Source organism: Lutjanus erythropterus, chromosome 7 (assembly GCF_056507025.1).
Source record: "Lutjanus erythropterus isolate fLutEry1 chromosome 7, fLutEry1.hap2, whole genome shotgun sequence".
In the NCBI taxonomy this organism is placed as follows: Eukaryota; Metazoa; Chordata; class Actinopteri; order Lutjaniformes; family Lutjanidae; genus Lutjanus; species Lutjanus erythropterus.
Genome location: NC_139323.1, coordinates 26029739 through 26045368, shown reverse-complemented (window position 1 = coordinate 26045368; position 15630 = coordinate 26029739). Strand labels below are relative to the sequence as shown.

Genomic DNA, 15630 nt, shown 5'->3' with positions numbered 1-15630 from the left:
GTCCTTTTTTATGTGGCGGCCTTGTTTTCCTATCACAAGAGTTCCCCTCTCAATGAATTGGAAGTAATCAAATTAACCAAGCTTGCATCAATCAAGAGCGCTTGTCATTTGCTTCCCCACAAACTCCTGCTGTACTTACTTATATGGTCTGCAGGAACTTTGACAATGGCGGGCTCCATGAGGTTGTCGGCAAGGACAAAGGCCCCTTCCTCCAAGGTATCCAGTAACATGGTGGCAGCGTGTGTCTGCTCCGTGCTGTTCATGTCGTGCCAGGACTTCAGGGCCTCCGGTCGCAGGAGGTTATCTACCGTGTCCACAATGGCCTGTGTCAAACCAGACAAACAAACAAACACGCACACAAAACAACAAGATACTTGAGTAACAAAAAATGAGTGCGTTTGCAAGCATGAAGTGGAGACATGCAGACATGAAACAGATGAAGCATCACATCTGTGAGGAGTATAATGACGAAAAAATAAAGAAGCCAAAGGGACATTTATTTTGTGATGTTAAATATGACAAGATCAATTAATTACAGACATTTACTGAGTAAGAACGGCACAATTTTTGCAACTGTATTGATCATGAAGGAGAAACTGCAGAGGGAGGGAAGAACAGGAGCGTCATTGGGGATGGTGCGGATTCAGTTTCTATTTCAAGGACGTTGCATCAGGGCAGACGCTGAGGGTCACAGTGTATTGAGCCTATCAGGTCTGTCCAGTAGCAGGATATTACGAGATGGCCTGATGAAAGTCAAAGTACCAAAAGCTGTCCTCAATTAAAGTTCTCTAATTGCAAAAGTTCAGTGTCCAGCATGGAGAAACTTTCTTTTACTTGAACTTAATTCTTATTTTGACTTTCCTCAAAATATTATTGTTTTACTGTCACTTTCCAGTGACACCAAGCTTTTGCTTTGTGACTTTATTGTCTTTTAAATGCAGTTTCTTTATGTTGTTACTATCTGTATGCTTTTTCCTTTTGTTTTTATAGTCTTTTAAATACAATTTTAATGTTTTTCTCTTACTTTTTTATTTATTTCTATGCTCCTGTAAAGCACTTTGAATTGTCCTGGGTTCTGAATGGTGCTGAATGGTGAAATACTTAAATACTTATACTCTAGGGCTGCAACTGATGATTATTTTCATTAATCGTTGTCGTGTCTAAAAGGCTGGAAGAAATAAATGTTTGACATTTTTGCTTGAAAATGACTAAAACAATTAAATCATTATCTAAATAGGTGGCAACCAATTTTCTTTCGATTGATAAATTAATCACCTCATCGTTGCACCTCTGCTCAACTGTACACTAAGTCATTAAGTCACCCTGGAAAAATCAATAAAAAAGGACAAGAGAAATCTGTGCAAAACAAATCAAAATTTGATATGTTAACTTCTTTAAATGAACACTAACAGTTTTCCATCCTCACACTTTCTGCCATCTGAGCAGCTCAGGACAGACGGAGGATAAATTGGGCAGAGGATCCAGACGACGCTGGGCTTTTCTTCAGGAAATAATCAAATCAATGTGTCTAATCAGGTAATCAATGGCGGCGATGGCTGCTGGAAAGGGTGGGGGGGGCAGCTATAGTGATGTAGCATCAAGTATGGCAGATGTCAGATACTGCTGACTCAACGATCTCCGTCCCAGATCCTCTCATGTTGTCATTAGTCAAATAAGTGCTGTCATTTACATCGATGCAGCCTCTGTAAAACTGTCGCTGCCTCTGACTTCAATTCTTAATGTTGTGACATTTAAAAAAACAAGATGATCTCACAGTTTTGGGGAGGTGGTCTGACTATATACATGTATTTTTTTCCTTCTTTCCCTCTTTTCTTTTTACGAGCTCACGGCCGTTGACTGGCTAATTAGCTCGATCCATTTTAATACCCTCCCGGAGGAGAGATCTGGATTGAGGGGGGTGACTTTGGTGGCAGGTGGAGGACACTGATCTCCCTAATGGTTGAGGGATATATATGGCCAAAATACTTTGAGGTATGAACCCAACTGGATAGCATTCAAGGAAAAAGGGAGAAAAAAGTGGTTTGACCTGTCTAACCCTATTAACCAGATAGAGTTGAAGATTTGCACCCTTAATTTATGAAACAAATGACTTCTACGACCTAAAACCTCCGTCCTTGTGAAACAAGAGCCACAATTTTTACTTAACATGTGGTGAAAGGTCAGGTGATGGTCCTTGGAAAAATAAAAGGTCTGAATAAATCATAAGCGAAGTGTTTTTGATGCAACATTCAGGAGCGTTTTGTATTGAAAGGATCTCTCATATGAAAGCAAAAAAAAAATGCAACAAAGCGGTAAATCCTTCTGCAAATGAATAATGAGAGGAATGTAAGAACAGGATGTTTGTTTGAGTCGTGGTGTTACGCATCCAGACGTGCAATCTTGAGTAAACACTTAAAACACACAAAAGGGAAAAACAGAACGAAAACCAAAATAAACCATCGCTGTCAACGCATAGAGGTGGGGAAATAAACACAGAGACACATCCATGTAAAGAAGCCACCTCAGTAAATTGGAGATGACTTCTCTTTGACTTAGAAAAAGCACTTTAGGAACGATTGTGTCTGCGTGTGAGGCAATTACTGAAAAAAAGCAGGAAGCACAGGGAGGAGGGAGTACATGACAGTGCAGAGGGTGCATGCTGCTGAACTTGGGCCGGTACAGGGCAGGTACAGTACAGTAGCACAGGAATAGAGGAGGGGACGGCAGCAAGCAGAGAGGGCAGAAGCATTGCTCCAGTACCTTCATGTATGCCCTGCATGTCCTTTCTCGTTTTTGAAGCTTTTTTATTAGAAAAGAAAAAGAACAGATAAAAAATAGAGACACATAATTTGCACAAATTCATGAGCTCTGTAGAAACAAGGCCCTGACTGAACTACTGAGTGAGGCTGGTGCACCGTCTCATGTGCAGGTGACCTGCTTACCTGGAGGTCAAAGAGGTAAAGTGCTTTAACTCACATTTATGACCCTTTCACATCACTGAAATCTCACATTATGGCCAGTCTTACAAATGTAGAAATGCTGCAATGAATACAGATCTCTGCTACATGCCAGTATCTAAAATAACATAGCTGCTTTTTTGTTTTTGTGCTGTCTCATATCCAGGGAACAAAATTAGCACCACCAGCTGACAGCTTTTCCCAAACTTGAAATTAAGAGACAGAATGCACATGACAAACAATAACAACTACTGTACATCTGACGGCATTACATTGGGGTGCTCTGTAGTCGCTTCTGCATCTGTCATTCAAAAGTATTAACTGGTCGGTGAAGAGTGGTGCGGCAAGAGAGAACTGGTACCTTACCTTGGTAACACTTTATAATAATCATCATTAATAGATGGGAAACTGATAGTTAATTAAAAGTTACTTAATAGTTATTTTACTGTTAACAAACATTCAAATAATAACGGCCATCCAGATACTGTTTATACAGCACGTTCTCCACAGGGCTCCACCGTCAATTTAGTGACCGTGCAATGTTTGGGTAGACACTGAAAGAAAAGGTACAAACACTACCCTGTTAGGTTTTGGAAAAGATCATGATTTGGATTAAAACAATTATGTTACTTACGTACATTTATAATAGACATCCAAATAATGTTTATAGATGCTTTACATCAAGAAAATGTTACAAATATCTGATCCATCTCTATATGTAATGATGAGGTTTACGAAGAAGTTGAAAAAAAAAATTAAATATATTTTAAATTTTACAGTGTGTACAACAACAAACTGGTAGTTTACAAATTTATTGACAGTGTAATTGGGATCATTTCTTATCAGCTGCCATACAATATATAATTTATAATGTAAATTATAGCATTACTAATAATTAGTAAACATAATTAGAATTTAATTGTTGTTAGCAGTAAAACTATTATTAACTAAAGTTAAATTAAGTATCAGTTTACCATTTATTGATTTTTTTTATCATAGTGTTACCTTAACAGAGCTTTTTCAAAACAGCTTTTCTGACACGAAATAGTAGAGTAAACACCATGTTACCAAGAGAGTCAGGGTGCTGCTCTTGTGCTTGTTGGTTCAGTGGAAAGCCTCTGCTACACTAAATGGAACAGGACCCTAATAGTATCATTGGTTTCCCCTACTATTTTATATCAATATGGCTGCCACTGAAAAAAATCTATTAGTGCATTAAGTTAACAAGGGAAGCATTTTTCTGTTGGATGCGTTTACCTTGTTGAAGCTCCGTCCTGCAGAATCCTTCTCGCTGGGTCTGAGCTCCTGCAGCTGAGCATCCAGGATGTCCACCAGCTGCTCCATCAGGCGCACCGAGGAGCTGACGTCCCCTGCAAAGATGGGGCCTTTGGTGTGCTTGGCTAACTCGTTGGCCAAGTTAGCTGCATTTTCACCGCTGCGGATCTGCGGGGGAGGGGATGGGGAGAGTGAATAATGTTCACAAGAATGCAAGAAGACAGACTTGGAGGGTTCTTTACAGCTCTGTTTCTGACATCAAATCACACTTGAATGAGTCCTTGAAATGCCAATTGTGAAAAGGGCGTTTAATGTTTTCTTCACGTAGGAGAAGTTGCCATGGTGGCAGTTTTTTACTGTGTGGCAAGTTAAAAAAAAACAGATACACTCAAGCTGCTTGCTGTTACATCTCTGGCACATATTATCCAGAGGGAAGAGAAAATATTGTTTCATGTAGAAAGCTTTTAACTTGGAGGCAACATACTATTATATAGAGTTTATGCTGTCATATCCCCGTCTGTGCTTTATGCTAAGCCTCTTTATAGATGCAGTTTGTCTATGTCATAATTTTCCTTAATGTATAAGCCTATAACAAAGTCCTAATTTCCAAACTTTTTTATAGCTGACAAATGCAGCTTTTGCAGTTAATCAGACCCAGCTTTATAACTGTGATTAAGTCCCATCAGTGTGAAAATCCTTTACAAGGACATGTCTCCATTATTTTGTCTACTCTTACTATGTTTTTAAGAAGCACATTCCACTCAGAGGAAAAACAATGTGACAAACCTTTTGGGCTACTTGGTTGACCCAGTGGGAGGTACAGTTGCTGAGATCAGGGCCCTTCGGGTGCCAGGTCCCATTGGAAAGGACACATAAATAAGAGGCTGTGCCTAACAGGGAAAACAAGAACAGAATAGTCAAGTTCAATCAAGTCAAATCAAATTTATTTTCCCATGAAATCCTTCACAGGGCAACAAAGGACAAAGATACAAAATAATCAGAGAAACCTGCACGCAAATAAGAAATTTACAAACATGCAAATTTAAAGCTTTTATACAAATACGAAGCCAGAGAGTATTTGTATGTGCAGACAGAACTATTAGCTCTGAAGGATATTTTATTTCTTCACTGTGCTGTTTGAATGCAAAAGACAAATTACACTGAAACTGTTAAATATAGTAACCTCCAAACATGTTAAACTCACCAATTCTGTTTATGCAAAATTATTTTCTGAAAATATTTCCAACAGCTTGCTCCTGTTTTTGCTACAAAGTGGCAACATCCCCCCCCCCGCCCCCCCGTCCTAATTAGCCCTGTGTCTGATGAACTCGGAGCGCTAACACGATTTCACACACAATCAAATGAGGGATGCACGTCCCCACGCAAGCTGCAGGAAAAACAGCTGAGCCTGCTCCTCTGCACCATGGCTGTTTCAGATTGCTAAATCATGTTTCGACCTGGAATGACACAGCTAAAACTTGACGCCATTATTAGCAGTCTTCGCTGAGCCCCCAAACACGCACAAAAACTAGTGCTCACTTTAAATAAAACTCTAGACTTTCTTAGAGGGACACATTAAAACAGAACTGTTTGTTTCTTGTTAGGCTTTAGCTGTGTTTGTTTACTGACTAATAAAAAACATATTATTTATAGTTTTTGTCTAATTTACTATAAAGTTCAGCTTGTTATGTCTTATTAGTGTAAAATAAAGTGTGACCAAAGATCCTTGTATGCATGAGTATCAGACGAATCTAACAAACTCAGGGATGTCCTCTCGGGACGCCTCGGGTCATATTGAAAACAGCGAGCACGCTGACGGCCCCGAGGTGAGAGGGAGTCCTGTTTACCTCGCGTTCCCTTGGGGCATGGTCGCTCCACGAGCATGCCCCTCTGGGTCTGAGGCCACGTTATGTCTCTTTCCTCAGTGGCCTTGCAGAAGCGCTCAGGTAAAGGGAAGGACTCGAGGGGCGGAGGGGAAGTAGTCTGTGGAATCACAGGAGGCGGCTTGGGCACTCCCCTGCTGCCCTCCTTGAGCCCTGTTGTGGTGGTAGTGTTGGCCACACCCCAGTGCGCCGTGGTTGTTGTGGTGGTGGTGGTTGTAGTTCTCTGAGGCTGCGGGGACGTGGTGACTTCTGACAGTGGTGGAGCTGTGAAGAGACAGAGGCAGAGTGTTATGTGATGGTGTGCAGCACAGTGGGGGAAACATTATCTCTTCTATCATTTATGGATTCTCAGTGGGACACATATTTGACCATAACCCATAATTTATTTATATTTATAATGTATATCTTCAACTGTGCAATATTGACCTAACAGTACAATATATTGTGCAATAACTCCACTATGCAATGTCTTTACTTACAATATTTTGTGCAATAATACTGTTACATATACTGATAAATACTGCCTTCATACTGTACACTCGAATTAATACTATTAATTATAACATTCTTGCATTTTGACACTTATTTATAGACCAATTTTGAGCTTTATTGTAAAAGTACACTACTGTTTTGTGTCTCCTTATTTCTATTTGTCTATTTTTCTTATAATTCTCTGTGGTAATATAGTTCTATTCTTGGTTGGAGCAACTGTAATGTAACCCAATTTCCCTCCAGGGATCGGTATTTCTGATCCTGACTTATCTGTCTTTATGAAAGCATGATGCAAAAATAAAAACTAAATATTAGTTTGTGGTATTGCGCTGTGCAAATAAAAATTGATTTTGACTTGAATAGTTTGACCAGCAGTTGCAGTAAGAGGTCAGCTCATTAGTGCGGCACCTCTGGGGTCCATGATGTGGACTATATCAAGCATTTCGCTAAAAATACTCTGGCAGGTATTCAAAAGTCAGCCTTCTGGTGGGCAGATGCCCTCATCTACAACTAAACCTTAATAGTTGCCCCCCCTGTAAGCAACATTCCTAATTTTTTTTCCTCAACATGTTCAACACTGTAATGCTTATACATCCAAGTATCCTGTTGTGTAAATTGCTGCTAAGTGCTTTGTGCAACAAGCGTATTTGCCTTCCCGTTGACTATGGCTTATCCAAGGCACTCAGTCTACAGTGAACAAGACAATAATTACAGTAACATCCTCCTGCCTGGCAATCATTCTTGCCTGGGAGATTTTGTGGCATGGCTGATTAAATTTCACTAGAGCAACACAGAACCTGTATGTGTAGCCTGAACATTCATTTTACAGTTGTTTCTTGCTACAACTCATACTCTGATAAAGCAGGTGTGCAGTAACTCATGCAATGCCCCAGGCAAAAACAATATGTTTCAGTCCCGGGAAAGGAGAAAATAGTGCACTCCTTACATTTAACATGAGCCACTAAGGAAAAACTATGAAGACATTTTTCATGTGATACACCAGAGAAGTGTGAGAAGCAGTAATTACATTTCATAAAAGTTGAACATGGGGGAGTTTCATAGATGAAATGTTGATAAACACTAACTATTTGATATAAATCTGCTCCACATCTCCAAGTACAAAAAGAAAGCATGACCCCCCCTCTCCCCCTTAAAAAAGTATTTGTTGGTAGAATTTAAAAAGATAAGCTATATCAATGAAAGGAGCTCTGATTGGAATGCAACGTGCATACTGAATCTAATCACATTTGAGTACTTTGATTTCCTCCATTAGGCTGCCTGTAGAGCATGCAGAGAATGTGAAGAGGTGCTGTTTCACTGCTTGAGCCGAGCACAGTCGCTCTCGGTAGTACAACTGGTGAAAACATCGAAGAGACACAGAGTCAAAGAGAGGAGGGAGTCAGAGGCACACCCTTAGAAATAAGGAGTCTAAAAGGGTTCTTCCTGAAGGGCTGCTATGCAGAACCATTTACTGCCGAACAACTGTTTTTTTTTTTTGGAGTAGGGGTTTGTCAAGGGTTCTTTATAAGACTAGGGGTTCCATTAAGAATCACTTTCGGAAGAAAGAGTTCTTCAAAGATTGTTAAAGGCATGGATATTAAAAGATCCTCAGCCTCAAATATTTAAATCTTTACCCATACTTCAAATTGTATTATTAAATGTACACCAATCTGGATAGCTCACATTTCCCATCATGCCTTACTCTGAGTAGTTTTTTAAGTTGGTGGTTACATGTTCCAAAGAGCAAAAAGTACTTTTCATAATGTTTTCCCTAGTGTGCTGGTTCAGAACATAGAACCCTTAAAAGACAAGAGGGTTATAGAAGAAACCTATAATAAAATACAAAATAATTAAGTGGTTCTTGGTAGATCCCCCGGGTGGGTCTTGTTAGCACCCTTTGAAGGTAGAAACAATAAGAAGAGAAGGAGAGAACCCCCAAAGTGGGTTCTGGGTTGTTGAGTTCTAGGTAGAACAAGCCTTTGCCACCTACATGGAACCATCGCCATTCTGGTTCAAGCACCTAACTTTGAACTGCATTTAAAACTTAACTAAAAATAAATTGGTTTGGAACCTGAAAAGTTGGTTCCCAGCTGGAACAAAAAAAAAAATAGGAGGTTCTACATGGGAACCAAAGTGGGTGTGTCATGTTCTGCAAATTGGTCTGCATTGATCAACATCTTCTTTTGATGAAATCCTTGATTACAATGGTTCTACTCAAAACCGGTGGAAATGCGGGCTGGTTCACTAGATAGCACCAAGGTTCTGAGAATCTTGAACAGAATCAGTTCAAGAACCAGAACTAATGTGGCAGAAAAGGGCCTCTACAGAGACAAGCCGAAGAACCCTATGTAGTTCTAGTTAGCACCTTTATTTCGCAGAGTGCGGGACACAGACAGAGGGAGGGGGACGGTGGAAAATGGAGGCACAGGAAGAGGACGATGACAGGAAAATTCAGAAACAATGGGGCCAGGTTGGAGAACGAGAAGACAGTTTCTGTCTTCCAGTGGATTGGACAGGAGGCAGCCAGACCCCAGGCAGCAACACCTCCATATCTATTGCCTCCATTGGATAATAGGTCTGGCTGATAGCAGAAACCCCCCCACTGACCCCCCCAACACACAATCACACACACACACACACCACTACTACTATCACCATAGGCCCCAAGGTGTGGATGAGAGGCTTCAGCACAGTTGAGCTGAAGGGAAATCTTTGAGGCTGGCTGCTACCTGTGGCGAATTAGGCTCTATTGACCAGAGGAGATGACTCTGTGTGCTCCCTCCTGGTGATGGGGGTATATAGAGCTCCATACACACAAACACACGCACACACAAGCAGGTGACATGAAGGTGTACACAGCTGACTGGCTGTTTTGACACTGAGCTGAAGGCAGATTTGGCTGGCTGGCTTCACCTCAGCCTCCTCCCTCTCTTGTCCCTCCACCCCCACCTGTATCCTTTTACTCAACACAGTGAAATTCTCGGCTGCACGGCCTGTCACAGCGGTTGAGAGACAACCTGTGCTTAGTGTCCTTTCAGCACTAGCATTTAGCTGGCTGGGAGAAATGCCCGTCTCTATTCTGCACCAATACCCTTTTATTGCCATAACTGTTGTTTTTTCATGACTCACTGAGAAGACTCACAGAGGTGAAAGCAATAGTGGAAAAAATGGCTTGCAAATTTCTGGTTAAGTTTACACTCTGCAGCTTTATCAAGAAAATGAATGCATGGCGACATAGTTTGCAAATTATTATCGTTGTTTCTTTTTAAACATCTGGGGCAGGCTTGCTTGGCAAACATCCAGAAGATTCCCAAGAAACCGTGAGGCCCTTTATAGGTTTCTCGTTTCCAAAAGTATGAAAGATGATAATGATAAGTTCCCAGTCTCCATGGGTGGGAAGTTTAGAATCCAGACAGAAATAAAATGAAAATGAATCGCCGCTCGACAGCATGATTTAAGATAAAGGGCCCGTGACCTCGGCCAATAAATCAAAGCGGCATCTGCTGTAATCCAAGCACATTCCTTTAGCATGTCAGCTAACAACTGTATCTTGTTTACACCTCTCGCTCAAGAGCGCAGCTTGTCATAGCTCGCTGGGATGTTGAGCTCCGAGCTCTAGTTACAACATGTACAAATAAATCACTTTGAAGTTTTTCGGTGCTACCTGCTATCAGCGGTGAAATTGTGGGGGTAATTAATGTTGGACTTGGTTAATACCAACTAATGGGTTTTTGGCACTCCTTAAGCGTTTCATTGGAAAGAGATTGCCCCAAAGCAAACTGGATGGCTTCAGCTTTGGGAAAGGGACCTGGGGTGGATTTGCTGAGCTGTACGAGACAGAAAAGCTGAGCTGGAATTGCTAAAAAAAAAAAAAAATGTTGCTCTCAGTGTGCAGCATCATAGAATACAACTGTACATTAAAGAGCTTCATTAACAAGGAATATTATGAAAAGGACACAAGCAAAAGGGCTAAAATAATCCTGTCAGGGGTTTCATTTCATGTTTATGATGCAAGCTAATCCTCTTTCGTGTGTGAAAAAGATGCCAATGTGAATGTAGTCTTCCCAGAGAGATTCGTGCCTAAACAATGCAGCCTCTCTGACCACTGCTGTTCATGTGTACATAGCGTGTCAGCCAGTAATCCTGCCAGCAACACAATAATCTTATTACCTTTATGCCGTAGCTCAGTTTAATTTGATCCAATGAAAGCTGTGAGGAATTAACCCATAGGTATTAAAATGGACACTCCTCTCAGGCAGTCACTCCTTCACAGAGATGTCTAAGTGGATAAGTTTATAAGCAGTCACTGTGAGGGATGGGTATTGATCTGTTAGGTAGTGCTGCAGCAGCCTTTTCTCTGCTTTTTGTGATTCATAACATGGACCAAATATTTTCTGCTTTCCACTGTGGCAACACATGCCTGACACCACTGAATACCTTCCCCATGCAATACTCCTTTGATTATGACAAAAGAAGCAAATCCCACGTTCAGGCTATATAGCGAAAACCAGGACAGGATCCTTGATTATTATGTCTCTGCTGCACTCAGCCCAAGGGGAACCTTCAATTAGCTGTCATAGAGTGTGAGCGCATTGGAGTGATATTCTCCAAAGTACCGCCAATAGTCGGGACAGACTTATTCATAACCTCTTTGTGTGATTCAACGCCCACACATTGTTACACTTATATGCATCTCAGTGGTTCCGTTATTACCACTGGGGTTATAGGTCTGGTATTTATGACAGACAATGGGACAGGGATCCAGGAGAGGAACAAGGCTCGTCACGTAAGCACTCACACACACACACACACACACACGTAGATGAGATGAGACTTTACAAAGACTCAGTAGTCATGCAGGGGTGACAAATGAAAACCGACAGCGTGTGTGTCTTTTATATTATGCTTAATGGCTTCACTTTCAGTAGGCACCGCATGGTTGTTCATCAGGGTAATGTTTCATACACATTACCAGGTGCTGTTTATCTTGTGAGGGCGGGGGAAAAGTGGTAAGGGGGCACAAACTTTGCATTTATTTCAGCTAATTTGCCACATAAAAAGTTAAAATGAATTATTAGATCTCACTTTCCCCCTCTTTTATCCCCTGTCACATCATGAAACAATCACGTGATGATGTGAAGTGATGCTGTTTAGGAAATAAGGCTCCACCATATGGTAAAAAAAATAGGGACGCACAATGCTAAAGGCCTGACATCAGTGTCGGCGGATAAAGGTTTTAAAATGAAATATTGTATTCGCCAATATTTCTGCTGAGTGAATGTGTCCATTTAGAAAATTACAGTATTTCATTTTGAAAAGCATTGTATTTTATGTCTGCATCTGCCAGTGGGCCATCATGATAAGAGAAGGCATAATAATATGTTAATTAATAACGATTTTATAAAGTGTATATTGGTGATCAGTATCAGCAATCAGAAAAACGAGTTGGAAAATTGGCAAAGATCCAATATTGCACATCGCTGGTAAAAAATCATATTGTGATTATTTTGACAGATATTTCGATTGCAGTGTGATTCACAGCTGGTGGGAAATATCATTTCTACATCGCAATTTTCATTTTCATTAAAAAAATAAATAAATTAAACCATGATGATGTTTCAGTTGTTGGGGTCTGTACCCAGCAAACACGTTTCCATAAAACTGCAGAACAAGATTTATAGGCCAGGGCATTTTTGCAGTATTACAGTATTTCATTATCATGCTGTTTTGTCACACATTTTACTTTCATTTTACTATCAAAAAACTGCAGCTTCTGTGATTTGGATATTGCACTTGGCCATACTGCGATTTTGATAATATTGCGATTAATTGTGCGGCCCTATTAGGAGATCTGCCTCTTTGTTCCCTTTTTGCGGCAGACTAACCCCATGCTTAAGATAAAAAAAACAGTGTCTTTTGAACACTGTGAAATGTGGCCTCTATGTGGTTATCACTTCCTAATGGAAGAGAAACAACAAAAGTTAACAAGTCAGTGGAACCTCAAATAATTCAAAGTCTGTTTCTGCCTTCAGACGGGGGCACACGCTCCGGCTCTGTGACGGGACCAAGAGAATCTAGCAGATGGAAAATAAACAAGCAGCCAATCAGCTTTCAAGTCACTCTCCACAGAACACAGGTTAATTGAAATAAGGTGTTGAACTGTGAAAAAACAACGTGTAAATTGTTTCCTGTGCTAATGCCGCCACTGAAACATCTCTGATTCAAACATGCAGTTCACTCAGTCCTCTCTGGATGCACCCTTCCTTGGGAGGTTCATATGGAAATGGAGCTGTTCTTGAGTATGAAACAGTGTGATGATTTATAATACGTTTGTGATGCATTTTGATATCTACCAATAATAACAATAATACACAAAGGAAATTGGATTACACGTCTTTCACTCGGCACTGCATTTGTAGCTGTGGAGGGGAACACGGCGCATGATTGCTTGTGTATCAGCAGTAAATATGAAGAAAGCTGAGTGAAAATTCGTATAATTTCCCATGAGTCATGTCCTTGTGAGGGTGGGTACAGTATACGTCCATGTCTTAGGGAACAAAACCTAATAGCTGGATTATGTTATTTACTGCTATCTCCAATATTTCTCTTTCCCACAATACAAACGCATTGATTCATATGGACACAGACAGCGTGCACTCACACACACACACACACACACACGCACACACTAGGTAGCACATAGACGCTTATAAACGCACTCATATACACCCTCACACACAGAATGACACCAAAGTATAGAGAACAGACATAGCAGCTGCCAGACTACAGTTTTTTTTTTCCTCCTTGCAGCTTTCTCTGTACAGTACGTGCCTCAAATTTCAAGTATTAACTCTAAGTGTGCCGAGCAGACTGATATTTAATGCCGCGCACACAGGAGAGTGTCAGTTTCAGAGTTGTTCAGATACAGATACACTTCCAAACAGATGCACATACATGCAAGCACGCAAACCCGATTAGAGCAACACACGCACACATCGACACAATAATCAGGCCTGTGTGAAATAAATCTCCTCAAAGGCGTGTGTCAGGGAGTGATGGGGGACCATTGTGATGTCTGAGTAATAATTCTTTTAATACGCCTTGTTTCACAGTCAGACTGTAATCAAACAAGAGACTGTGGATCCCCTTGGCTATACGGCTCAGTGTAACCATAATCACACCCCCCCTCCTCTCCCTCTTTTATGTAAAACAACTCTTTGTGACATTTTAAATCATAACCCCGGGTTTGCTGTTGCCCACATACTTGTACGCTGACAGCGAGGATCATTTGTCCAAACTGAGTACAGCAGCAGCAGCAGCACTGGTGACTACTAGCAGCTCAGGGAACATGAGAAAACATTATCTTGAGGTGTGTTTTTTGGATGAAATGTTCCACCTCGTCTGGAAACAACTGGCCCTCATGATGTTACGATGTTCAGTGCAGGAGAGGAGCGCCGGAGATCAAGATCAGATTTCAGAAGGAACAGGTGACCTCCTGGCCTCAAGTGCTGAGTTGCCTTTACTGCCACCAGACACTGGGTGGTTAGGTATTATTCCACGATGTAATATCACAGACATTGTGAACAAGACTATAAATCCCCATCATGGGATTTCCCCCCTTTTTATCACCCAGGTTAAATTCACCCCTATATCGTAACCAAGAATGAGACCAGTGGGTCACGATGTAGACAGAATAACGTTGCACTATGCCATAAAAAGGTGGTTAAAAAAGCTACATGGGAGAAATAAAGAATAGAAGCTGGCATATAGGGAGATCCTGCAGTCCAGCAGTGAAGAATGAGGCCTTTAACTAAAGATACACTCCCCAGAAGTGCCCTAATATCTCAGAAATTCTTCACAGCTTACACAGCTCAGTAAGCCGGCCAAAATTCTGGGGACACCTTTAAAGTTATAATATACTACATTTCCACATTAAAATGTCTAAAAACGCTAGGCCTAAGTTTTATGTTCTGTTGGGATTTGTACTTACATTTTTACCAAATGTTTCCACGGCGTTAACGGTGTGCTCGTCCTAGCCGTTGCTAGCTAGTTGCCATGAGCTTCTGCCTAAGCCTAAGGCAGAAGGCCTAAGGCAGAAGGCAGTGGTTACTTTAGGGATACTCAAATTTGTGGCCCACGAGCCAGAATTGACCTGCTGACCGTTTTCTTATTAACAATGAAAATAAATTGATTCACACTCAGATTTTCAGTAAACCTTCAATAATATCCCTTGACTGCGACTTACACGCGCTAAAATTTTTGATTTATCTGACTTACGGGCCTACAGTCAATCCTTGTACCAAGTTAATTAAGTTAAAAAGTTAAGTCAGTTTAGTTGAAAATTAAGAATTTCAAAGAAAGATGATTTATGGGCCTTTTAATGTTTATTCATTTCATCTGATAAATATTATTAACGTTGGTATTTTAACTGGCCCCTGTCCTCTTGCCATTTTGTAAAAGTGTTCCCCGGCAAGTTCCGTATCCCTGCTCTAGGGGATTTCTACACACATTCTGGGCAGTTCTCTTCAGCTTGTTGTGTACAGTGAGGTGTTTGATTTGGTCTGGTCCTGGCTTGTGCAGTCAGTCAACATCAGTGTGATCCTGACAATAACCAGCAGGACTTTAGGTTGACAGGAAAGAACACAAGAAAGAAGGAGAGAGAAGTGGCTTATAACAAAAACTTTCATGCAAATAGGTGGCTTACATTAGTCTCACTTCCTGCCTGTTCTAGCCAATAAGTCAATCAAAAATGTGTGCAATCACAACTTAAAAATACTTTATATTTCATGCAATTTTTTCAGTGGAATGATATCATTATAAATTGTTCCCCTGGTAGATAAATCTTCCTGAATGATGAAACTGGGTAGCATGTGATGTGCCTGATGGCCGTTTTTGTCCTGTTGTTGTGTGCGTACAGTTCTACAGAAGCCACAGCTAAGGATTTACTTAAATCCTGTCATTTAGTGCGCACTGCTTTCATTGGGCATGATTTGAACAGTCTGACCAAAGCTTTAGCCCGACTT

The 15630-nt window shown here is 40.9% G+C and overlaps 1 protein-coding gene across 20 annotated transcripts in view; it reads right to left on the bottom strand.

Moving 5' to 3' along the window:
* Positions 1 to 15630, bottom strand: part of adgrl2a (adhesion G protein-coupled receptor L2a) — a 126828-nt gene that overhangs the window by 28055 nt on the left and 83143 nt on the right. For 14 of the 20 annotated variants that reach the window (XM_084723328.1, XM_084723334.1, XM_084723329.1 and 11 more), the window contains 5 exons: positions 6080 to 6379; positions 5019 to 5122; positions 4215 to 4400; positions 2761 to 2799; positions 140 to 323 (listed from right to left, as the gene is read on the bottom strand). In XM_084723328.1, coding sequence (XP_084579454.1) covers positions 140 to 323; positions 2761 to 2799; positions 4215 to 4400; positions 5019 to 5122; positions 6080 to 6379 — 813 coding nt within the window. The remainder of the gene's footprint in view (positions 1 to 139; positions 324 to 2760; positions 2800 to 4214; positions 4401 to 5018; positions 5123 to 6079; positions 6380 to 15630) is intronic. The other 6 variants (XM_084723318.1, XM_084723336.1, XM_084723337.1 and 3 more) reach the window with 1 other exon arrangement.